At 47.6% G+C, this 24,802-nt stretch overlaps 3 protein-coding genes and 1 pseudogene across 4 annotated transcripts; 3 read left to right on the top strand and 1 right to left on the bottom strand.

The window, feature by feature from the left end:
- Positions 1 to 1,035: 1,035 nt before the first annotated feature.
- LOC117194573 (probable cytochrome P450 12a4, mitochondrial) lies at positions 1,036 to 1,952 on the top strand. Its single transcript, XM_033399115.1, has 3 exons — positions 1,036 to 1,518; positions 1,575 to 1,648; positions 1,733 to 1,952. The coding sequence occupies exons 1-3, from the start codon at positions 1,051 to 1,053 to the stop codon at positions 1,950 to 1,952; spliced, it is 762 nt and encodes a 253-aa protein (XP_033255006.1). The 5' UTR covers positions 1,036 to 1,050.
- Positions 1,953 to 6,271: 4,319 nt separating this feature from the next.
- On the top strand, positions 6,272 to 6,981 carry LOC117194574 (probable cytochrome P450 12a4, mitochondrial). The gene is made up of 3 exons (XM_033399116.1): positions 6,272 to 6,339; positions 6,400 to 6,847; positions 6,904 to 6,981. The coding sequence occupies exons 1-3, from the start codon at positions 6,272 to 6,274 to the stop codon at positions 6,979 to 6,981; spliced, it is 594 nt and encodes a 197-aa protein (XP_033255007.1).
- A 1,749-nt stretch (positions 6,982 to 8,730) lies between these two features.
- Positions 8,731 to 10,410, top strand: LOC117194501 (rho GTPase-activating protein 19-like). 2 transcript variants are annotated; one of them, XR_004474851.1, is made up of 4 exons: positions 8,731 to 8,926; positions 8,993 to 9,213; positions 9,276 to 10,080; positions 10,151 to 10,410. XR_004474851.1 is itself a non-coding variant. In XM_033399054.1 (3 exons), exons 1-3 carry the CDS (start codon positions 8,796 to 8,798, stop codon positions 9,887 to 9,889), a joined length of 966 nt encoding a protein of 321 aa, XP_033254945.1. In that variant the 5' UTR covers positions 8,731 to 8,795; the 3' UTR covers positions 9,890 to 10,410. The 2 variants fall into 2 exon arrangements, 1 of the variants encoding a protein (XP_033254945.1); XM_033399054.1 differs by having other exon boundaries at positions 9,276 to 10,410.
- Positions 10,411 to 17,860: 7,450 nt separating this feature from the next.
- LOC117194576 lies at positions 17,861 to 21,552 on the bottom strand (annotated as a pseudogene).
- Between the last annotated feature and the right edge of the window lie 3,250 nt (positions 21,553 to 24,802).

The following is a 24,802-nucleotide window of genomic DNA, read 5'->3' on the forward strand; positions in this document are numbered from 1 at the left end:
CAGTCTACCGACCATTCCATGCCCAATAAATTAAATTTGGCCAAAAAAATCTGATGCCATAATTATGGCGATTTATTTGTTTCATTTCATTGAGAGTCAGATAATCATAATACTATATCCTAAATATTCCGTAGAAGTATAACAGTCGATCAAATAGCAGTCTATATAAAAAATATGGCAAATGTTTACAATTATTTATGTTTGGCATTCGCACGCTCCCGGAACGGTGTTTGGCACTCTCTCTCTCTCTTGTTCTGTTTGTGCTCTGTTATTCGGTCAGCTCTTTTTGCAACAAAGCTCTCGCAGGCCTTTCAAATAGCTAAGTTAATGGAATGATTTAGCAGTATAGCTCTGGGCAGTGAATGAATTAAGTTCCTAACAAGCAAAATGTTAAAAGTGCGCAGCGGTCTATCTTTAATTCAGGCGCAAAAAGCAGCCCTCTCTGTCAGCAGTCCGCTGGTAAATATATAGTATACATATAGATCCGATATCACAGTGATATACGTTTTTAAATCTCTTGTAGCGTTGGCAGACCACAGCAGCTGTAGCAGAGCCCAGATATGATGCAGAGTGGCTACAAGCTCGTCCCTTTGATCAGATTCCTAGTACAACTTTTTCTGTTCTACTGTTCGGAATTTTATGCCTGGAGAAAATATAGCAAAATGGACATTGTGAAATTGTTCAAAGCTTTGCAAGACGACTATGGAAACATATTATATTTACCAGGTATGATGGGAGGTACGTCATACCTGATGACTCACAATCCCAAGGACTTCGAGTCGTGTTCCGGAACTAAGGAGTGTGGCCGCATCGGCCTGGCAGCGATACTCTTCGCTATCATCGGAAGACTCACAGAAAGGATTTCTTCCAGGGAGTGGAGGGAGCTTTACCCACACAAGGAAAACCTGGAGCGACTTTCGATCGGCTGTAAATCCTGTCCTAATGCAGCCGAAGAACGTGCGGCTTTACTATAAGAAGATGTCCCAAGTGAACCAGGAGTTTGTGCAACGGTGCGTATGACTGATAATAAATCCCTGTTTACGCTCAAGTATGTTCTCCCCCCTTCACAGTATTAAAGTACTCCGTGATATCGATACCCAGGAAGCTCCAGATGATTTCTTAAACGTTATAAATCGGTGGACCCTCGAGTCAGTCTCTGTGGTGACTCTGGACAAGCAGTTGGGACTGCTCAAAGAGTCGGGCGATAACGACCAGGCTGTATTACTTTTCAAGTACCTGGACGATTTTTTTGAATTAACAGCCGATCTGGAGATGAAGCCCTCCATCTGGCGTTACGTTAAAACACCCAAGCTAATGAAGCTAATGAAGTCCCTAGATGGCGTTCAAGAAATAACTTCAGCGTATGTAGACGAAGCTATAGAGCGTCTAGAGAAAGAGGCCAAGGAGGGTGTTGTCCGCCCTGAGAGCGAGCAGAGTGTACTGGAAAAGCTGCTCAAGATCGACAAAAAGGTGGCGACGGTTATGGCCATGGACATGCTAATGGCCGGAGTGGATACCGTACGTAGTCTGTTGTTCTCATACTTACCCTTATCTCATACATCCTTTTTTTCCAGACCTCAAGTACCTTTACAGCGGCCTTGCTGTGCCTTGCCAAGAATCCGGAGAAGCAGGACGTCTCCGAGAAGAGGTGATGAAGTTCTACCCGAGAAGGACTCCGAATTCACTGAGGCATCGATGAAGAACGTTCCCTATCTACGTGCCTGCATCAAAGAGTCACAACGGATCTATCCTTTGGTCATCGGCAATGGCCGATTTCTCAATCGGGACAGCGTTTTGAGCGGATACCAAGTGCCAGCTGGTACCTGCGTGTCGATGGTTCCCTGAGCTTGCTATCAAGCGAGGAGCACTTCCCAAGGCTGCTGAGTTCCTGCCAGAACGTTGGATTCGTAACGCCACAGACTCCAACGGGCAATGCCCGGCAAATGACTTGAAGCTGAAGAATCCGTTTGTGTTCTTGCCCTTCGGATTTGGACCCCGGATGTGCGTTGGAAAGCGCATCGTGGACATGGAGCTCGAGCTGCGCATCGCTCGACTCATTCGGAACTTTAGCTTCGAGTTCAATCATCCCACGGAGAACGCTTTCCGCTCCTCCCTGATCAATTTGCCAACAGTAAACACATTTCTCATCCTAAATTATCTTTACAACTGGAAAACCTTGAAGGAACTTATTTGCAATATAAAGTAGGTGTTTTTTTGGCCGCACGTCAATCAGAATCAACTTGTTTTGTGCTTTGAGGCATGAGGCAAATCAAGCACACAAAATTTTCATTGTGCTTTTCAATTTGTGCCAACACGAAAGGCGTCACTTATCTGTGCGGAGGCATTATCCTTGAGCAACACATTGTGGTACTTATGTATGAGCGTATAGTGATATTAAAGCACGATCCAGTACAAATTATAGTTCTGGCTGATGTTTCCTATAGCAGATATATAATTTTGCGGTGATCCGATACTGATTCAATCTGTGTGTAATAAATACCATTTTCGTAGCGTAGCAAGATGAAATATAAGTGCCTAAGTTCCGCGCAAAAGTATAATCAGTAGCTCCAGATAGCCGACTGGCAGCGAACGGATTGTTATAGAGGCACTTGATTGTTCTTATAACAATAGACGGGGTGTGTGTATTGGGGGTGGGTGGAGGTGGCGGTGGCATATCAGCAGTCATTTAATTAGCTGTTTCAGATTCCGATTGCTTTTTGGGGACTTTTGCTTACGTTAAAGCGCGCTTTCCACACCTCTGCCTCCGCCGCCGTTCTAAAGGGAAACTGTAGAATCTGATTTACGACTCTCTCCAACTTCAAGTATTTCCCCCTCTGCCAGCGTGCAGTTGTACGCCAGCGTCGACGCTTTGGTTATCTCATGCAGGGCAATTTGTCAAGCCAAATAACGGTCTGCGTGTCAGTTTCAGTTCCATTTTTTGCATCAGGGAGAACAGAACAGACACAACATGTCCAAGGATCGGTCCTACCACAGTATATAGCCGGTTTATCGGCCAGCTTTGGCGCCATGTGTATGGGCGCCTCAATCGGCTGGTCCGAAATTTGTAATTTCGAGTTCTTTAAGAGATTTACTAACTAATTTCAGCTGTAAATAAAGAAGCATTAGTGTACAGCTTATAATTCTTTAACATTGACATGGCGTTTCGCACAAAATGTTCTTTGGACGCCAGTGACAGCTCTGCCAGTTCAATATTTCAATTTTTGCAGCGCGTCTCGCCCAATTTTCCGCAATTAAATTCCACCAGCAAAGCTATCAACAAATATGCTGTCAGGGCACAAACCTTCTATATTGTACTTTTAGAAAAGTAATATTTGTTAAAGTGAGCGTGTGAGTGCTGGGATTCGAATCTACGGAAGTCCTTTTCGTTTGTGCTGTGCTTTTGTTGTTTTGTTGCTTTGGCTACTGCTGTCGCCCTGTATACGCCCTTGCGTATAACATGGAATACGCCAACATCAATGAATTTAATGACCGCGACCTAGCGACACGCATGCGCAACAGCAATTATGAAAAATACAAGTCTCTGGTGCGCATGCACCTCTCCTCCGAGCTGGAACTAAACACCGACGAGTAAGTTGCCACGAGCGACGCTGCCATCCCATCGAAATATAGTGCTTACCGATTTATGGGTTGCAGGTTCGACATGCCGTGCCATGAAATCGTCTACGAAGATAAGGGCAAGATAAAGAAGTGGAATCGCCTCTCCAAGAAGAATCGCGGACCTGCCACAGGCTGCACGGCTGGGGCAGGCAGTAAGTCGGCGGGCAACAGTCCCACTGAAACGCTGCAGCAACAAATTGATGCAGGCTTTCTGATTTTCGTTCTTTGTGGGGGCGGAAGTGGGCGGGCGAAGTATTAAAATATTTTTGTAGCAGTGACATATCACAGAAGTCTGGATCCAAAACATCGTTGCTCTAGCTCTTATAGTCTTTGAGCACTAGGCGCTGAAGGGGACGGACGGACGGACGGACGGACAGACAGACAGGGCTCAATCGACTCGGCTATTGATGCTGATCAAGAATATATATACTTTATGGGGTCGGAAACGATTCCTTCTGGACGTTACACACATCAAGTTTTACCACAAATCTAATATACCCCAATACTCATTTTAAGTATCGGGTATAATAACAAGATATAAACGAGGGGAACGTTGTGAGTTGCTGCGGACACCGCAACTCTACAGTTATACCCGATACTTAGTCAGTATGCTCTCCTCCGGCAGACGCCGCTAATATTAAACGACACGACAAACAGTGCGTGCGAGAGAGACAGAAAATCAGTCTGAGCGTGACGTTGGGCGCTGCGTAGCCAGTGCAAATTGATTTGTTCCGTTTGGCTATAAAAATTATCTGATCTGGTCCAGATTCAGCAATCTGATAGATATAGTCCCTTTCTATGATTCTGCGTTTTTAGTTTTCTCGAATGTGCAATATTGTGGATGCAACAGATTTTCGTCCTTTGTGGGGGCGGAAGGGGGTAAGGCGAAATTCTGAGATAAACGTTTTATAGTGAGATCTAACAGAAGGGCGGATACCAAATTTGGTTACTCTAGCCTTAATAGTCTCTGAGATTTGTGGATGCCCCAGATTTTCGTCCTTTGCGGGGGCGGAAGGGGGTGTGGCGAAATTTGGACACGAAACGGTCAAGGTCCGATATCAGAGGAGTGTGGATACCAAATTTGGTTTCAGTGGCTCTTATAGGTTCTGAGATCCTTGAACTCATATTTTTCAATTGGCAAAACCGACCATGAAACCTGTGTGTTAGAGAGAGACAGAGCGAGAAAGAATGAAATTGTTTTCTTGATTCTGGCTGTAATAATTTTACGATCTGGTTGAGATCTTCCATTCTAAAACATATAGTCATCCTCTACGATTCTGCGTTTTTGGTTTTATCGTTTCTTTAAAAATGTGGATGCCACAGATTTTCGTTCTTTGTGGGGGCGGAAGTGGGCGGGGCGAAGTATTAAAATATTTTTGTAGCAGTGACATATCACAGAAGTCTGGATACAAAACATCGTTGCTCTAGCTCTTATAGTCTTTGAGCACTAGGCGCTGAAGGGGACGGACAGACGGACGGACGGACAGACGGACAGACGGACAGACAGACATGGCTCCATCGACTCGGCTATTGATGCTGATCAAGAATATATATACTTTATGGGGTCGGAAACGATTCCTTCTGGACGTTACACACATCCACTTTTACCACAAATCTAATATACCCCAATAGTCATTTTGAGTATCTGGTATAAAAAGCGCTAAAGATTAGCTTGTTTATATTATTATCAGGCCCAAGACATTCGGCAGTCTACCGACCATTCCATGCCCAATAAATTAAATTTGGCCAAAAAATCTGATGCCATAATTATGGCGATTTATTTGTTTCATTTCATTGAGAGTCAGATCAATCATAATACTATATTCCTAAATATTCCGTAGAAGGTATAACATAGTCGATCAAATAGCAGTCTATATTAAAAAAATATGGCAAATGTTTACAATTATTTATGTTTGGCATTCGCACGCTCCCGCGAACGTGTTTTGGCACTCTCTCTCTCTCTTGTTCTGTTTGTGCTCTGTTATCGGTCAGCTCTTTTTGCAACAAAGCTCTCGCAGGCCTTTCAAATAGCTAGTTAATGGAATGATTTAGCAGTATAGCTCTGGCAGTGAATGAATTAAGTTCCTAACAAGCAAAATGTTAAAAGTGCGCAGCGGTCTATCTTTAATTCAGGCGCAAAAAGCAGCCCTCTCTGTCAGCAGTCCGCTGGTAAATATATAGTATACATATAGATCCGATATCACAGTGATATACGTTTTTAAATCTCTTGTAGCGTTGGCAGACCACAGCAGCTGTAGCAGAGCCCAGATATGATGCAGAGTGGCTACAAGCTCGTCCCTTTGATCAGATTCCTAGTACAACTTTTCTGTCTACTGTTCGGAATTTTATGCCTGGAGGAAAATATAGCAAAATGGACATTGTGAAATTGTTCAAAGCTTTGCAAGACGACTATGGAAACATATTATATTTACCAGGTATGATGGGAGGTACGTCATACCTGATGACTCACAATCCCAAGGACTTCGAGGTCGTGTTCCGGAACTAAGGAGTGTGGCCGCATCGGCCTGGCAGCGATACTCTTCGCTATCATCGGAAGACTCACAGAAAGGATTTCTTCCAGGGAGTGGAGGGAGCTTTACCCACACAAGGAAAAACCTGGAGCGACTTTCGATCGGCTGTAAATCCTGTCCTAATGCAGCCGAAGAACGTGCGGCTTTACTATAAGAAGATGTCCCAAGTGAACCAGGAGTTTGTGCAACGGTGCGTATGACTGATAATAAATCCCTGTTTACGCTCAAGTATGTTCTCCCCCCTTCACAGTATTAAAGTACTCCGTGATATCGATACCCAGGAAGCTCCAGATGATTTCTTAAACGTTATAAATCGGTGGACCCTCGAGTCAGTCTCTGTGGTGACTCTGGACAAGCAGTTGGGACTGCTCAAAGAGTCGGGCGATAACGACCAGGCTGTATTACTTTTCAAGTACCTGGACGATTTTTTTGAATTAACAGCCGATCTGGAGATGAAGCCCTCCATCTGGCGTTACGTTAAAACACCCAAGCTAATGAAGCTAATGAAGTCCCTAGATGGCGTTCAAGAAATAACTTCAGCGTATGTAGACGAAGCTATAGAGCGTCTAGAGAAAGAGGCCAAGGAGGGTGTTGTCCGCCCTGAGAGCGAGCAGAGTGTACTGGAAAAGCTGCTCAAGATCGACAAAAAGGTGGCGACGGTTATGGCCATGGACATGCTAATGGCCGGAGTGGATACCGTACGTAGTCTGTTGTTCTCATACTTACCCTTATCTCATACATCCTTTTTTTCCAGACCTCAAGTACCTTTACAGCGGCCTTGCTGTGCCTTGCCAAGAATCCGGAGAAGCAGGACGTCTCCGAGAAGAGGTGATGAAGGTTCTACCCGAGAAGGACTCCGAATTCACTGAGGCATCGATGAAGAACGTTCCCTATCTACGTGCCTGCATCAAAGAGTCACAACGGATCTATCCTTTGGTCATCGGCAATGGCCGATTTCTCAATCGGGACAGCGTTTTGAGCGGATACCAAGTGCCAGCTGGTACCTGCGTGTCGATGGTTCCCCTGAGCTTGCTATCAAGCGAGGAGCACTTCCCCAAGGCTGCTGAGTTCCTGCCAGAACGTTGGATTCGTAACGCCACAGACTCCAACGGGCAATGCCCGGCAAATGACTTGAAGCTGAAGAATCCGTTTGTGTTCTTGCCCTTCGGATTTGGACCCCGGATGTGCGTTGGAAAGCGCATCGTGGACATGGAGCTCGAGCTGCGCATCGCTCGACTCATTCGGAACTTTAGCTTCGAGTTCAATCATCCCACGGAGAACGCTTTCCGCTCCTCCCTGATCAATTTGCCCAACAGTAAACACATTTCTCATCCTAAATTATCTTTACAACTGGAAAACCTTGAAGGAACTTATTTGCAATATAAAGTAGGTGTTTTTTTGGCCGCACGTCAATCAGAATCAACTTGTTTTGTGCTTTGAGGCATGAGGCAAATCAAGCACACAAAATTTTCATTGTGCTTTTCAATTTGTGCCAACACGAAATGCGTCACTTATCTGTGCGGAGGCATTATCCTTGAGCAACACATTGTGGTACTTATGTATGAGCGTATAGTGATATTAAAGCACGATCCAGTACAAATTATAGTTCTGGCTGATGTTTCCTATAGCAGATATATAATTTTGCGGTGATCCGATACTGATTCAATCTGTGTGTAATAAATACCATTTTCGTAGCGTAGCAAGATGAAATATAAAGTGCCTAAGTTCCGCGCAAAAGTATAATCAGTAGCTCCAGATAGCCGACTGGCAGCGAACGGATTGTTATAGAGGCACTTGATTGTTCTTATAACAATAGACGGGGTGTGTGTATTGGGGGTGGGTGGAGGTGGCGGTGGCATATCAGCAGTCATTTAATTAGCTGTTTCAGATTCCGATTGCTTTTTGGGGACTTTTGCTTACGTTAAAGCGCGCTTTCCACACCTCTGCCTCCGCCGCCGTTCTAAAGGGAAACTGTAGAATCTGATTTACGACTCTCTCCAACTTCAAGTATTTCCCCCTCTGCCAGCGTGCCAGTTGTACGCCAGCGTCGACGCTTTGGTTATCTCATGCAGGGCAATTTGTCAAGCCAAATAACGGTCTGCGTGTCAGTTTCAGTTCCATTTTTTGCATCAGGGAGAACAGAACAGAACACAACATGTCCAAGGGATCGGTCCTACCACAGTATATAGCCGGTTTATCGGCCAGCTTTGGCGCCATGTGTATGGGCGCCTCAATCGGCTGGTCCGAAATTTGTAATTTCGAGTTCTTTAAGAGATTTACTAACTAATTTCAGCTGTAAATAAAGAAGCATTAGTGTACAGCTTATAATTCTTTAACATTGACATGGCGTTTTCGCACAAAATGTTCTTTGGACGCCAGTGACAGCTCTGCCAGTTCAATATTTCAATTTTTGCAGCGCGTCTCGCCCAATTTTCCGCAATTAAATTCCACCAGCAAAGCTATCAACAAATATGCTGTCAGGGCACAAACCTTCTATATTGTACTTTTAGAAAAGTAATATTTGTTAAAGTGAGCGTGTGAGTGCTGGGATTCGAATCTACGGAAGTCCTTTTCGTTTGTGCTGTGCTTTTGTTGTTTTGTTGCTTTGGCTACTGCTGTCGCCCTGTATACGCCCTTGCGTATAACATGGAATACGCCAACATCAATGAATTTAATGACCGCGACCTAGCGACACGCATGCGCAACAGCAATTATGAAAAATACAAGTCTCTGGTGCGCATGCACCTCTCCTCCGAGCTGGAACTAAACACCGACGAGTAAGTTGCCACGAGCGACGCTGCCATCCCATCGAAATATAGTGCTTACCGATTTATGGGTTGCAGGTTCGACATGCCGTGCCATGAAATCGTCTACGAAGATAAGGGCAAGATAAAGAAGTGGAATCGCCTCTCCAAGAAGAATCGCGGACCTGCCACAGGCTGCACGGCTGGGGCAGGCAGTAAGTCGGCGGGCAACAGTCCCACTGAAACGCTGCAGCAACAAATTGATGCAGGCTTTCTGATGCACCTGGAGGAGCTCAAAGAGTTTCTTATGCTGGAGAAGAGTAAGTGACAGGGAGAGTCCGGAAAATTGAATTATTCTAAATGCGGAAATGCTATTCTGCAGATCTCACCCAGGAGGGACTATTTCGCAAGACAGGAGCCGTTTCCAGGCAGAACAAGCTACGAATGCACATACAGCACGACCAGCCCTTGGATTTGGAACTGACAGGATTCTCGGCTCACGACTGTGCCACTGTTTTTAAGAGCTTTCTGGCCGAGCTGCCAGAGCCTTTGCTTACAGACGCCCACTATCCAGCACATCTTCAGATAGCGCCGCTTAGCCAGGCATTAATGGGGGGTCAGGTGGCGGCTACCGCAGAGCGCCAACAACATCTTCTCAACTCGGTGCAGCTGCTCCTTCTCCTGCTCCCCGAAGAGCATCGCGAGTTACTGCAGCACATTATTAAAATGCTCCATTCGGTGGCAGCGCGTGAGGAGAGCAACAAGATGTCAGCGGAGAATTTGGCCATCTTGTTTACACCGCACCTGATTTGCCCCAGGCAAATGCCGCCTGAGGCGCTCCACTATACGGCGAAGAAGATGTCCAGCATTGTGTCCTACATGATTCAGCAGGGTCTGGAAATCTTCGAAGTTCCCGGAAAGCTAGCCACCGATATTCGGGCGTACTTTCTTGAGCGCAAACGCAAAAAAAACCATGTCACCGGAGCAAACCCTTGAAGAATCCATCTCGGACGACTCGACGGTCAACACGGTGTACACTTTTGTAGATCGTGCCGCCACGGCAGCGGCAAACAACAGCAATTACACGGACACTGCACTGGCGCAGCTGTACGCGCACATTTAGAGCCTTCCGGAGTCCTCCAAGAAGCGTCGCCTCATCAAGCAGTTTAACAAGCAAAACGGACAAGGTAGCACATTGTCTCCACTCCGTTGCGTTCCTTTGGGACACAGCTCATTGATTCCACTCGCTCCTTTCAGGCACACCGCTGCAGGTCATCGCGAGGAGCTCCAGCGTGCCATAAGGGAGCATCACGAGAAGCATGATGCCAAAATGATGCGCGCCATGGAGGAGGCAGAGCGTAAGAAATAGAAATCCATATGGATCACTGCACCCAGCCGTTTCGTTATATAACACCATTTCGATCATCCTGCAGCTATGCCATAAATGCGGGTAAACTGAAACTGTAAACACTTTTGTATGCGACGTAATAAAGACTTGAATGTACCCAAAGCACTAATCCATTCTGAGGATATGATGAGTGGAAATTATCTGTAAATTATCGTCGAACCATGGCTTGTGTGTATGTGCAGTGCCATACTTGAAACAAAATAGAATGTTATCTAGGGAAAAACACCTCTATTGCATTAACACAAAACAAGGAACCGGGTGCAAAGCGGATTCTCCCCAGTGGAACACTTGAAATGTTCAACCCATATCAAAAGTTAGACGATTATCAGCAGGCCAGCCGCTCCACTTCGCTGCCACCTGGTTGAATGTGTCCACTGCCCGTTCGATGCTCCTCCACACGCGTATACAAATTCAAATCCAAACGATCAACATCAATGAGGACGCCACTTTCCTGATAACTTGACCGCCATGTGACCGTTGGAATAGGAATTTTGTCACAGTTTAGAAACCTACATACCTACATGTGTTTTCGGCGTGATAAGTACGATGATGTGTGTTAAGAGCCAGATTAGATGCTCTCCAGGCGATTTACGCCCATTCAATTATTTTGGTAGGTAATGCTATTATCTACTTTCACACGATGCAATAAAATGCCCCCCCAAAAATGCCCCGGAAATGAAGCCTTACGCCGAAAATGAAATACTCTTGTAAGTGGAATTCCACATAAATATATTGGATTTCTAGAATTGGAAGTATCCTGCATGCATGTGCTCCTAAAGTCAGATGACCAATAAATCTGTATCTTTCAAAATGGATGTTGGGCTCCCCACGCAACATACCCAACCATCTATATTTGGTACTTATGTATGAGCGTATAGTGATATTAAAGCACGATCCAGTACAAATTATAGTTCTGGCTGATGTTTCCTATAGCAGATATATAATTTTGCGGTGATCCGATACTGATTCAATCTGTGTGTAATAAATACCATTTTCGTAGCGTAGCAAGATGAAATATAAAGTGCCTAAGTTCCGCGCAAAAGTATAATCAGTAGCTCCAGATAGCCGACTGGCAGCGAACGGATTGTTATAGAGGCACTTGATTGTTCTTATAACAATAGGCGGGGTGTGTGTATTGGGGGTGGGTGGAGGTGGCGGTGGCATATCAGCAGTCATTTAATTAGCTGTTTCAGATTCCGATTGCTTTTTGGGGACTTTTGCTTACGTTAAAGCGCGCTTTCCACACCTCTGCCTCCGCCGCCGTTCTAAAGGGAAACTGTAGAATCTGATTTACGACTCTCTCCAACTTCAAGTATTTCCCCCTCTGCCAGCGTGCCAGTTGTACGCCAGCGTCGACGCTTTGGTTATCTCATGCAGGGCAATTTGTCAAGCCAAATAACGGTCTGCGTGTCAGTTTCAGTTCCATTTTTTGCATCACGGAGAACAGAACAGAACACAACATGTCCAAGGGATCGGTCCTACCACAGTATATAGCCGGTTTATCGGCCAGCTTTGGCGCCATGTGTATGGGCGCCTCAATCGGCTGGTCCGAAATTTGTAATTTCGAGTTCTTTAAGAGATTTACTAACTAATTTCAGCTGTAAATAAAGAAGCATTAGTGTACAGCTTATAATTCTTTAACATTGCTGTTAAACGTATACAGCACACGCTCACTTTAACAAATATTACTTTTCTAAAAGTACAATATAGAAGGTTTGTGGCCTGACAGCATATTTGTTGATAGCTTTGCTGGTGGAATTTAATTGCGGAAAATTGGGCGAGACGCGCTGCAAAAATTGAAATATTGAACTGGCAGAGCTGTCACTGGCGTCCAAAGAACATTTTGTGCGAAAACGCCATGTCAATGTTAAAGAATTATAAGCTGTACACCAATGCTTCTTTATTTACAGCTGAAATTAGTTAGTAAATCTCTTAAAGAACTCGAAATTACAAATTTCGGACCAGCCGATTGAGGCGCACATACACATGGCGCCAAAGCTGGCCGATAAACCGGCTAAATACTGTGGTAGGACCGATCCCTTGGACATGTTGTGTTCTGTTCTGTTCTCCGTGATGCAAAAAATGGAACTGAAACTGACACGCAGACCGTTATTTGGCTTGACAAATTGCCCTGCATGAGATAACCAAAGCGTCGACGCTGGCGTACAACTGGCACGCTGGCAGAGGGGGAAATACTTGAAGTTGGAGAGAGTCGTAAATCAGATTCTACAGTTTTCCTTTAGAACGGCGGCGGAGGCAGAGGTGTGGAAAGCGCGCTTTAACGTAAGCAAAAGTCCGCAAAAAGCAATCGGAATCTGAAACAGCTAATTAAATGACTGCTGATATGCCACCTCTCAGTTGCTTTTTGACTGCCACTCGAAGCAGACGTGTTTTTCAAGCGGTCCGCTATACCGTCGTTCGAGTAAAGTAAAAAGTTATTTTTCCAAGTGGAAAATATATTAAAATTGCCGCGAGATCACGCGCTGTTCGCCAGTGAAATCGCGTGTTAATTTGGTGAAAAAACAGAGCAGCTATTTGCAAATTAATATTTGTAAAATAAACGCTAAAAACAGCCACGTGCGGAACCTTAGTTCGTCTACAAGTGCGAATAGTTCGACAACAAGTCGGAATAGTTCGTCAGCACGTTCGAGTTCGAAGCTTTGGTTCGAAGCTTTGGCCTGAGTTCGGAGCTTTTCGGTTGGTGTCCCTGCTAAAACTTTCGGTTTTAGTCTCCGCTAGAACTTGCGGTTCGTGTCTCCGCTGAGACTTTTGGTTCGCGTCTCCACTAGTGCCGTTTAGTGTCGAGTCACGCCAATAGAGGGAGCCACAACTCGCCGGGCATGGAAGTGGATACGGAGGCCGACGCCAGCGACACTAGCCTGGCTAGTGTAGGGGCGAGCTCGTCGTCGAGCGTTCCCGCCCGCAGGCGGAGTCGGCCGAAGTCCTCAGCCGCCAAAAAGGGAGCCAAAAAGATCGGGCTTGGGATTGGGATAGCCGGAGAGCTGCCGATCCCTGCCGAAAGATCGCCGCCACCATCGCTCCCCTTTGAGGAGGCTCCAGGCACCTCTGGCGCCGCCGCTGCCGCTGCCACCACCGCTGCCGCTGCCACATGCCCGGCAACTGGCACTCGGCCATCATCGCGGAAATGTCTGCGATCAGGATGGCGGTGAACGAGGCTGTGCTGAAGTGGCTGATGCCGCCAGAGGCTTCCATGGGAATCCTCGTTGCTACCAACCGGTAAGACGAGTTGGTCATGGCCCTGGCTGGAGAAAAGGTGCGCCTGGAGGAGAAGGCAAGGATGCCGCCTCCACCGAGACCCGCTGCTGCTGCCCACACGGGCACCACCGCCGTCACAACCGCTGCGTATGCGACAGCCTTCGCAGGCCTGCCCGCACCGAGCGCCGTCGCTGCACCGATCCCAAGGCCTAGAGGGATACCTGGTCTGCTCTAATAAGGAGCAAGAACCCGGAGGAGACCAGCAAGGAGCTTGTGGAGCGAGTAAAGAAGACCGTGGTGCCGGCACTTGGAGTCCGCGCCCACGAGGTTCGCGAGCTGAAGAGCGGAGGAGCGATTATTCGCACCCCTTCAGTGAGCGAACTGAGGAAGGTAGTGGCCAGCAGCAAATTCACCGAAGCAGGACTGGTGGTCAAGAAGAGGCCGGAGACCAAGCCTCAGGTCGTGGTGTATGACGTGGACACGTCGATCACACCTAATGAGTTCATGGAGGAGCTCTTCGCGAAGAACCTGGAGGAGACCATGACTAATTTAAAAAGTCGGTTCACCTGGGCAGTAAACCCTGGTCGGTCACCGACGGCGCCCCGATCAACGTGACGCTAGAGGTCGACGCGAAGGCACAGGAGGCGTTGCACGAATGCGTGTACATAAAGTGGTTTAGATGCCGCTGCCGCTCCTTGGTCCGAACATACGCCTGCCACAGATGTGCAGGCTTTGACCACAAGGTGTCGCAATGTCGCCTAAAGGAGAACGTGTGCCACCGGTGTGGACAGAACGGCCACAACGTTGCACGGTGTCCCAACCCCGTGGACTGCCGCAACTGCCGCTTCAAGGGGTACCCTGCAGCACACTCCATGCTGTCAGCGGCGTGCCCGATCTACGCAGCGGTACTGGCGAGTGTGCAAGCTAGACATTAATGTTTAGCTTCATCCAAGCTAATTGTGGCCGTGGCCGAGCGGCTGTGATGGAACTCGGAGCCATCATGCGCAGCTCTGGCCGTCAGTTCGCACTGGTCCAGGAGCCGTACGTCGATGGAGCAGGGCGGATTACCGGCCTTCCTTCTGGAATGCGAGTATTCCAGGACCGCCGAGGAAAAGCTGCTATCATCGTCGACGAACCAAACGCCATCTGCATGCCAATGGAGCCCCTTACCACGGATTTTGGAGTATGCGTCAGAGTTACGGGAAGATTCGGCTCAATCTTCCTATGCTCCGTGTACTGCCAATTCGACACCGACTTGGCGCCGTACCTCAGGTACTTAGATGCGGTGCTGCTGCTGGGCAGCCGCACTCCTGTCATCTTTGGGCTCGACGCGAACGCAGTATCCCCAGCGTGGTTTAGCAAGCTCTCCGGACATAATCGGGGGCAAGCTAACTATGCACGGGGTGAGCTGCTGTCTGAGTGGATAACCGAGATGAGAGCCGGCGTGCTCAATGAAGCCAGTCGGGTGTTTACATTCGATAACCGTAGAGGCCAAAGCGATATCGATGTGACAATCGTCAACCAAGCTGCGACTATGTGGGCCACATACGATTGGGAAGTGAAGGAATGGGACACCAGCGATCACAACATGATCCATGTTGTGGTGACGACTGACCCGAACGACGCAGTTGAGCCCATTGCTCCTGTGCCGTCCTGGAAGCTTTCCAATGCGCGCTGGCGATTGTTCGAGGAGGAAGTGGTAAGGGAGACAGCCGAATTACCGGAAGACACCGCCGAATCGCCGTTGGACAACCAAGTGTCTGCACTGCGCTCTGTAGTGCACAGTGTGTGCGACAGAGTGCTGGGACGCAGCACACCGAGAGCCGCGAGAAAAGTAGTTTGGTGGACTGCCGAACTACACTCCAAACGCCGAGAGGTCAGGAGACTGAGGCGAAGGCTCCAGGACGCTCGTCGGCACGAGACCGACGCAGCAGAGGAACTTGTGCTCGCGTTGAGGATCTTCTCAGCGCAGTACAAGAAGCTCATCCTGAGATCGAAGGAAGACAACTGGCGACGCTTCGTGGGAGAGAACAGAGATGATCCATGGGGGCACGTCTAAAGGATTTGCCGAGGCCGCAAAAAGAGCGCGGAGATTGGATGCCTTCGTACGGATGGTAGGCTGGTCGCAACATGGCGCGACTGTGCGGGTGTGCTCCTTTGCAACTTCTTTCCTGTTGCGGAGTCGAATGCACACATTGCCATCCCGATCGAGGCTCCACCAGCCCTCGAAGCTTTCGAGGTTGATGCATGCGTCGCCAGGTTGAAGAGCAGACTCTCTCCCGGCATGGACGGCATCACAGGTGCCATTTGCAAGGCATTGTGGCGTGCCATCCCTCAGCACATGACAGCGATGTATTCCCGCTGCCTGGAGACAGGGTATTTCCCAACGGAATGGAAGCATCCTAGGGTGGTTCCACTTCTGAAGGGACCCGATAAGGACCGGACCGATCCTACCTCATATCGGGGTATCTGTCTGTTGCCAGTGCTGGGCAAAGTGCTTGAGGGCATCATGGTGAATCGTCTGAAGGACACCATTCCGGATGGCTGCAGATGGCAATTTGGCTTTCGCCAAGGACGTTGTGTGGAGGATGCTTGGAAACACGTCGTGAGTACTGTTTCGGCCAGCCGGTCGAAATACGTGCTCGGAGTCTTCGTGGACTTCAAGGGAGCCTTCGACAACGTCGAGTGAAATGCTGCAAATGAGCTGGGATGCCGAGAAGCAAGCTTGTGGCGAAGTTTCTTCTCCGGCCGGAGTGCGAGCATCGTCAGTAGCCACTGTTCCGGTGACACGAGGTTGCCCGCAGGGGTCCATAAGTGGTCCATTTATATGGAACATCTTAATGGACGTGTTGCTCCAGCGCTTAGAGCCCCTTGGTGCGCTCAGCGCGTATGCTGACGACTTGCGCCTCCTCATCGAAGGGAATGCCCGATCAGAGCTCGAACAAAAAGGAGGTGAGTTAATGTCCATCGTAGGCGCTTGGGGAGTTGAAGTCGGCGTTGCCGTTTCAACTAGCAAGACGGCGATCATGCTGCTCAAAGGCATACTTAGACGGCCGCCAGTGGTACGGTTTGCTGGAGCAAGCCTGCCATATAAGCGCAAGTATCGGTACCTGGGCATCACGGTCGGCGAGCGGTTGAGTTTTCTCCCGCACATCACGGGCTTGCGTGATAAGCTGACCGGAGTCGTAGGGGCATTGTCGCGCGTACTGCGGGTTGACTGGGGACTCAGTCCCCGCGCAAAGCGGACAATATATGCCGGACTCATGGTGCCCTGCGCACTATTTGGTGCCTCGGTTTGGTCTGTCGTGACGACGACGCAAGTGGTTGCCAGGAGGCATCTGCTTGCGTGCCAAAGGATCATCCTGATTGGATGCCTACCGGTATGCCGAACAGTGTCCACCATGGCGCTGCAAGTACTAGCTGGAGCCCCCCCGTTTGATCTGGTTGCCAGACGCCTGGAAATCAGCTTCAAACTAAAGCGTGACTACCCGCTGGAGGAGAGCGATTGGCTGTACGGCGAAGATTTGGCAAATCTTAGCTGGAAGCAGAAGATGGCGCGACTAGACGAAGGCCTGTTGTGCGAGTGGCAACGCAGATGGGATGATGGTGACTCCCCAGGTCGGGTGACGCACCGCTTCATCCCGAACGCAGGCTTCGTCTACAGGAAACGAAGGTTTGGCTTCACGCTGCGCGCTGGGTTCCTGCTGACGGGCCACGGATCGCTCAATGCATTTCTGCATGGAAGAAGCCTTAGCGACACGCCAGCATGTCTATGCGGCGCAGAACGCGAGGATTGGCAGCACTTCCTATGTGCTTGTCCCCTCTATGCAGACTTGCGAGACCTCGATGGACTTGGAGTGCAGTACACGGATGGCGACTGGACCTTCTCCGATGTGACGGCTTCTCAGGAGAGAATGCGGACTCTCGACGGGTTCGCCGGACTGGCGTTCTCCAGGCGACAGCAGCTGCTGAACGCGCAAGCGGCGCACGGGATGGGTGGATTCCCTATCCAGGCCGGTCGGGGCTAAAAGGGAGGATCGAGCTGAGTCCTTAAGATCGGTACCACGGGTTGTGCAGTTCCAAGGCTGCACATTGAGGTTGATACCCAAACGTTACGCGGGAGAGCCGCTAGGCTCCTCGTGGAGTTGCGCTCTCAACCGGGTGCCGAGACCCATAGATCGGAAGACACGACATAGTCTTCGCGCATGGCCATTATCAACTCCGCAAGGTCCTTGTTCTTATATTTACCCCTGGCATGAACATTTTGGGAATCAGAGATATCAAATTGGCCCGAGGCACCTGCCTGAAGGGACGCGCCTGCTGCCACTCTGCATCGTCTCGGGTTAGAGCTGCAGCAGCTGTGGTCTGCCGGCGCTGGAAATGATCGGTATTGAGGCATTTTACATACCAAATCATTGCCAGCTTCTATCCTCCACTGAAAGAGACGGCCGCCACTTGCTTGTGAGCTACGGCAATTCCACTACGGATTTTCAACATATTTTTGCCTTTTCTATGATCTTAACTCGTCTGCAACAAAAACTCAACTGAGGCGCAGAAAAGGCGATTTGGTAAAGTTCGCATAAATATTACGCAATGAAATCATTGCAGGAATTGATTAAAGTGATGAAAAATCATTCGTATAATCATAATATAAGTAATATGGAATTACTTTTGATGTGCAGGAATTAAAGTTCAGTTTATCGATATTTTAATAGCTATTCCATCGCCATGTTTAACGCACAAATGATTGTAACTTTTAAGGGAATCAATTTTCTATAGGATTTTTTTCCATTTTTTAAACGAAGTCAAATAAAATATACCCCACCATTCCCTAGAAAATGTTTGAGTATCATGATGACTTGCAAATATGATATCTAATCAGTTGCACAACTGATTATAAATTTGCTGGTAAACAATTATATACAGGTTCTACAGCACTTACCAAGAGATATGAACACTTCAATTGTTGGGAAAGGGAAGCTTTCCATGTCAACAATTCAGAGCCTTATTGATGTTTATGTTTGTAGGTTTTACATGTTTAAAGGTAGATCCTCTTCCATGCCATTATCAATACTTCGTTCTCTATGACAGCTATTCGGTTGTCCTTCTTGAAGGTAATTAAATTTTTATTGCGCCAACATCGAAAATAAATTAAAAAGAGATAAACAGATAAAGGTACAAAAAATAAAATCAAACATAAAACGCAAATAAAAATTCCAATAATCTCATCGTGGATTCGGCCTCATGCGACTTTCACGTGGCGATGGGAGCTTCAATTGATTGCCAAATCGAGGCCTCTCCTCCTCTGCATCGGTCTGGGGCATCAGCTCGAGCATCTTCATGTCATGCTTGATGGCCTTGCGCAGCTGGTCCAGCTCCGTCTGGCGCACTGCGCGCTGAGAGCGCAGGTTGTCGAGAGGGTCGTGAAAGCCGTCCATCTCATCGGGCAGGGGCAGCGGGTCCGCCAGTAGAGGGAGCGGCAGTGCGCCCAGCTCTTCGCAGAGCTGCTCCTGCTGGAGCAGCAGCTCCCCGATCTCCGCCCGACGTTTCGAGAGCTCCTCGCGCAGATGCTCAATGCTTTTGTCCAGCTTCAGCTGCCATATGATCAGTGGCACATCGTCGGGCCTCTGACCAATGTCCACCGTCTCATGGAGGAGTCGGGTGAGGTCGCTGGCCTCGGCTCGGAGTGCGGCTATGTCATCCAGGATGGCCGCCTGCTTCTCCCGCGACTCGGTCAGCAGATCCGTATAGAAATTATCCGCGTGCGCCTTGAGTTTGTGCAGAAAGTCCTCGCATGTATTCGGCTCGAACATGAGGGACCACATTGAATGGAGCTGCTCCACATGCTCGCCAGTCATCTCAAGGATCTCTCCCTTGATGGAGGTTGGGTCAACCACAGCCAATAGGAATGGGTCTTGTATTCGCGAATGGAAGGAATTTATGTGATGTGTGCAGGATTTCGATTGCACAATGTGTTGCTCAAGGAAAATGCCTCCGCACAGATAAGTGACGCCTCTCGTGTTGGCACAAATTGCACAATGAAAATTTTGTGTGCTTGATTTACCTCATGCCTCAAAGCACAAAACAAGTTGATTCTGATTGACGTGCGGCCAAAAAAACACCTACTTTATATTGCAAATAAGTTCCTTCAAGGTTTTCCAGTTGTAAAGATAATTTAGGATGAGAAATGTGTTTACTGTTGGGCAAATTGATCAGGGAGGAGCGGAAAGCGTTCTCCGTGGGATGATTGAACTCGATGCTAAAGTTCCGAATGAGTCCAGCGATGCCCAGCTCGAGCTCCATGTGCAAGATGCGCTTTCCAACGCACATCCGGTGCACATCCAAATCCGAAAGGCAAGAACACAAACGGATTCTTCAGCTTCAAGTCATTTGCCGGGCATTGCCCGTTGGAGTCTGTGGCGTTACGAATCCAACGTTCTGGCAGGAACTCAGCAGCCTTGAGGAAGTGCTCCTCGCTTGATAGCAAGCTCAGGGGAACCATCGACACACAGGTACCAGCTGGCACTTGGTATCCGCTCAAAACGCTGTCCCGATTGAGAAATCGGCCATTGCCGATGACCAAAGGATAGATCCGTTGTGACTCTTTGATGCAGGCACGTAGATAGGGAACGTTCTTCATCGATGCCTCAGTGAATTCGGAGTCCTTCTCGGGTAGAACGTTCATCACCTCTTCTCGGAGTACGGCCTGCTTCTCCGGATTCTTGGCAAGGCACAGCAAGGCCGCTGTAAAGGTTCTTGAGGTCTGGAAAAAAAGGATGTATGAGATAAGGGTAAGTATGAGAACAACAGACTACGTACGGTATCCACTCCGGCCATTAGCATGTCCATGGCCATAACCGTCGCCACCTTTTTGTCGATCTTGAGCAGCTTTTCCAGTACACTCTGCTCGCTCTCAGGGCGGACAACACCCTCCTTGGCCTCTTTCTCTAGACGCTCTATAGCTTCGTCTACATACGCTGAAGTTATTTCTTGAACGCCATCTAGGGACTTCATTAGCTTCATTAGCTTCGGTGTTTTAGCGTAACGCCAGATGGAGGGCTTCATCTCCAGATCGGCTGTTAATTCAAAAAAATCGTCCAGGTACTTGAAAAGTAACACAGCCTGGTCGTTATCGCCCGACTCTTTGAGCAGTCCCAACTGCTTGTCCAGAGCCACCACAGAGACTGACTCGAGGGTCCACCGATTTATAACGTTTAAGAAATCATCTGGAGCTTCCTGGGTATCGATATCACGGAGTGCTTTAATACTGTGAAGGGGGGAGAACATACTTGAGCGTAAACAGGGATTTATTATCAGTCATACGCACCGTTGCACAAACTCCTGGTTCACTTGGGACATCTTCTTATAGTAAAGCCGCACGTTCTTCGGCTGCATTAGGACAGGATTTACAGCCGATCGAAAGTCGCTCCAGGTTTTTCCTTGTGTGGGTAAAGCTCCCTCCACTCCCTGGAAGAAATCCTTTCTATGAGTCTTCCGATGATAGCGAAGAGTATCGCTGCCAGGCCGATGCGGCCACACTCCTTCGTTCAGGAACACGACCTCGAAGTCCTTGGGATTGTGATTCATCAGGTATGACGTACCTCCCATCATACCTGGTAAATATAATATGTTTCCATAGTCGTCTTGCAAAGCTTTGAACAATTTCACAATGTCCAGTTTGCTATATTTTCCTCCAGGCATAAAATTCCGAACAGTAGACAGAAAAGTTGTACTAGGAATCTGATCAAAGGGACGAGCTTGTAGCCACTCTGCATCATTTCTGGGCTCTGCTACAGCTGCTGTGGTCTGCCAACGCTACAAGAGATTTAAAAACGTATATCACTGTGATATCGGATCTATATGTATACTATATATTTACCAGCGGACTGCTGACAGAGAGGGCTGCTTTTTGCGCCTGAATTATAGATAGACCGCTGCGCACTTTCAACATTTTGCTTGTTAGGAACTTAATTCATTCACTGCCAGAGCTATACTGCTAAATCATTCCATTAGCTAGCTATTTGAAAGGCCTGCGAGAGCTTTGTTGCAAAAAGAGCTGACCGATAACAGAGCACAAACAGAACAAGAGAGCGAGAGAGTGCCAAAACACGTTCGCGGGAGCGTGCGAATGCCAAACAGAAATAATTGTAAACATTTGCCATATTTTTTTAATATAGACTGCTATTTGATCGACTATGTTATGTAAGATTAATAATAATGTATCGTTTATTAATAGTGTTTTTCGAAAAAGAGTACAAAGTGTATGATTTAAGATGTGCAATTAATGAGTCTGTTCTTCCGACTTTTTGTTCAACTTTCTGCTTCTACTTCCAACAACCGACTCCCGTATCGATAACCCCTTATCGGTTAGGTCTTTTAAACATCGGTTAAGTCTGGTTATATCGGTTAGGTCTTATCGATGGTATCTTAAGTTCAAATGTTAATTTAGATGGGATAGTGCTAACTGCTTGATACACTGTCCTTTACATTCGGCCCTCCTGCTCATCTTCATCTGTCCCAGATGATAATATATCATCGTTCTCTGAGACAAAACGCCATAGCTTCATATTGTCACTGCTCGTTGCTGTGATATTTGGCCCCTCGACTTGAGCAACCTTTCTGACGTCGTAGCGACCGTTCCGCTTTACCTTGGTGACTTCATATACTCGCTGGCCAACTTGCGTCCTGCGACGAACTGCGTCCTCTTGATCGCGACCATGTCTCCTAGTCTGTAGCCGTGCTCAGGTCGTCGTTTTTTATCATAATAGCGCTTGTACACCTCTTGCGCCTTCTCAATGTTTTGTTTCGCTTGGTCACGCAGTTCTTGGCGCTCGTTGTTAAACTGCGTAACGTCTCCTCGTTGAGCACCTCCAATAGTCGACTTTCAGCTTGTCTGTGCATCTTTGTCCCAAACATGACCTCGAATGGCGACGACTTCAACGTAGAATGCACATGCGAATTAATCGCCATCTGGACCTGTGGCACATGCTTGTACCACTTCGTTGACTCCTGAGCTGAGAGCGGTTCACCCGCTCAATCTGACCGTTGCCTCTCGCCACACCTGTCGTTGTACACACATGTTCGACTTTGTTCTCGTTGAGAAACTCGCTGAATGCGTTGGATGTAAACGCTGCTCCTCTGTCGCTGACTATGCGCTTGGGAAAACCAAACAAAAATGACCAATCTCTCAGCCTCTTCACAACTTCTTCGTGACCTGTTGACTTAGTTGGGAACAGCCACACAAACTTGGAATGTACTTGTATTGCTTGGCTGTCGCATCCATTGGTCCCAAATGATCAACGTGCAGCGTGTATAGTGGTGTGTCACCCTTGTCAATGCAATGAAGATAGCCTTCTTGTTTGCCCAATTTTTTGCTGAAAATTATACAACTGATACAATTAGTAATCAACTTATTTACTTTCCGTTCAAGGTGCGGAATCCAGTATTGCTGCTGAACTGAGTGCATTGTCTTCGCTGTGGAGAAATGACCAACTTCATGCGATCCTTGAATGATTTCCCTTTCCATCAGCCTTGGAACCACCAATACGTCATTGCCATTTACAGATTTGAAGAGAAGACCTCCTTTAAGCTTGTAGTCTTGATATGGGTGCTGCTTCAGGATCTCAACTGTGGCTTTGATGAAATCGTCATCCTGCTGTGCTTTCTTTATCCGAGCTGTTAGCTCCGTTGTCACGAACATGCATGTCTGCGGAAAACGACTGAGACAGTCCACGTGTCTCATTCTGTCCCCTGGGCGGTGTACTGCTTTGAATGTAAAGTCCTCCATATACAGAATCCACTGGGAAACTTCTCTGGGTATATCTACTTTCGTTGTTGTCTGCTTAAACGCCGCACAGTCAGTGGCAAGATCAAATTTGATCCCCAACAGGTAGTGACGAAACTTCTTGAGTGCGAGGTATGCAGCTTTGACCTCCAAATAGTAACTGTGACGTTTGGACTCGGCTTGTGTAGTCTTTTTACTCCAATAGTAAATCGGGTGGAAATTGCCATCAGACTGCTGCAACAGAACTGCTCCGAAACCTTCTTTGGATGCATCCGTGTGGTGTTCCGTTGGCGCTTCTCGTGAGTATAAATGTAATACAGGTGCGATTACATGCAGATTCTTTAAGGTTTGTAGCGACTGTTGCTCTGCTTCGCCAATGTTGAAAACTGCTTCCATCCTGAGTAGATTCGTGAGCGGCCGGGCAACTTGTGCATAGCCAGGGATGAACTTTCTGAAAAAGCCTGTGAGTCCCAGAAATGCTTGAACTGCTTTTATGTCTTTGGGCGTAGCAAACCGACTGACAGCTGCTGTCTTCTCTTTGCCGGGCCAGATTCTCCCGTCCTCAATGATATGGCCCAGAAAGCTAATGCGTGGCTGCATGAAGCTACATTTCTTCCATTTGATCTTTAGGCCAAACTGCGCAGCTGTCTCCAGGACCAACTTTGTCTTCCTCATGCATACCTCGGGCGACGCGGCGTAAACAATTATGTCGTCCATATAAAGCTGCATAATGTCAGAGTTGATTAATTCTTGAAAAATATAGCTTACGAACCGAATGAACGCAGCTGGCGAGTTCTTGAATCCGAAAGGCGCTTTATTAAACTCGAATAATCCCTCCTTTGTAACAAAGGCCGTATACGACTTGCTTTGCTCTTCCATAGGCACATGGAAAAATCCGTTTTCAAGGTCCATTATGGTAAACCACTTAGCCGACTGCAGCTTTTCCAAGACTTCCTCCATGATCGGGACTGGGAAGCAGTCCAGCAATACCATGCTGTTTAACTTCCTGTAGTCTACGCAAACTCTAAGTGTACCATCTTTTTTCTTCACGACGACAACTCTGCTCGCTACATTTGAAGACGACTTACGCACGATTCCTTGCTCGATCCATTCTTCGACTTGCTTCTTTACGGCACTGGCTTCGTCTGTTGATAAACGTATCAACAGGCTTTGTTGATATCTGACCCAGACCGCGCAACATAGTTGTGCACTTCAAAAGTTTAACGTTTTTCATGGTCTTCAACATACTCTCTTTGATTATGGTTACATCTGACCCTGTATCCACAAGACAGTCAACAACAATGCCGTTTATTTGAATTTTTTTCATGCGACTGCGATACTAAATGACGCGAACTTTATCAACTTTATCAGCTTCATAAGGACAGTTACGCGAAATGTGACCATTCTGATTGCACTTAAAACACTTTGTTTCGGCTTTGCAGTCTTTGCGTTTGTGTTCTCCTGATCCACAGTTATAGCAATATTCTTTTTTACCGCTTTG

This window comes from Drosophila miranda (assembly GCF_003369915.1).
Source record: "Drosophila miranda strain MSH22 chromosome Y unlocalized genomic scaffold, D.miranda_PacBio2.1 Contig_Y3_pilon, whole genome shotgun sequence".
NCBI lineage: Eukaryota > Metazoa > Arthropoda > Insecta > Diptera > Drosophilidae > Drosophila > Drosophila miranda.

Excerpts from the sequence above, each read along its gene's own strand:
- LOC117194573 (XM_033399115.1), top strand. The coding sequence starts at position 1,051 with ATGTTCTCCCCCCTTCACAGTATTAAAGTACTCCGTGATATCGATACC. Across the intron at positions 1,519-1,574 it reads TAATGGCCGGAGTGGATACC|ACCTCAAGTACCTTTACAGC; the intron begins GTACGTAGTCTG and ends CTTTTTTTCCAG. Across the intron at positions 1,649-1,732 it reads CAGGACGTCTCCGAGAAGAG|AGTCACAACGGATCTATCCT; the intron begins GTGATGAAGTTC and ends CCTGCATCAAAG.
- LOC117194574 (XM_033399116.1), top strand. The coding sequence starts at position 6,272 with ATGCAGCCGAAGAACGTGCGGCTTTACTATAAGAAGATGTCCCAAGTG. Across the intron at positions 6,340-6,399 it reads AACCAGGAGTTTGTGCAACG|TATTAAAGTACTCCGTGATA; the intron begins GTGCGTATGACT and ends CCCCCTTCACAG. Across the intron at positions 6,848-6,903 it reads TAATGGCCGGAGTGGATACC|ACCTCAAGTACCTTTACAGC; the intron begins GTACGTAGTCTG and ends CTTTTTTTCCAG.
- LOC117194501 (XM_033399054.1), top strand. The coding sequence starts at position 8,796 with ATGGAATACGCCAACATCAATGAATTTAATGACCGCGACCTAGCGACA. Across the intron at positions 8,927-8,992 it reads CTGGAACTAAACACCGACGA|GTTCGACATGCCGTGCCATG; the intron begins GTAAGTTGCCAC and ends TATGGGTTGCAG. Across the intron at positions 9,214-9,275 it reads GTTTCTTATGCTGGAGAAGA|ATCTCACCCAGGAGGGACTA; the intron begins GTAAGTGACAGG and ends GCTATTCTGCAG.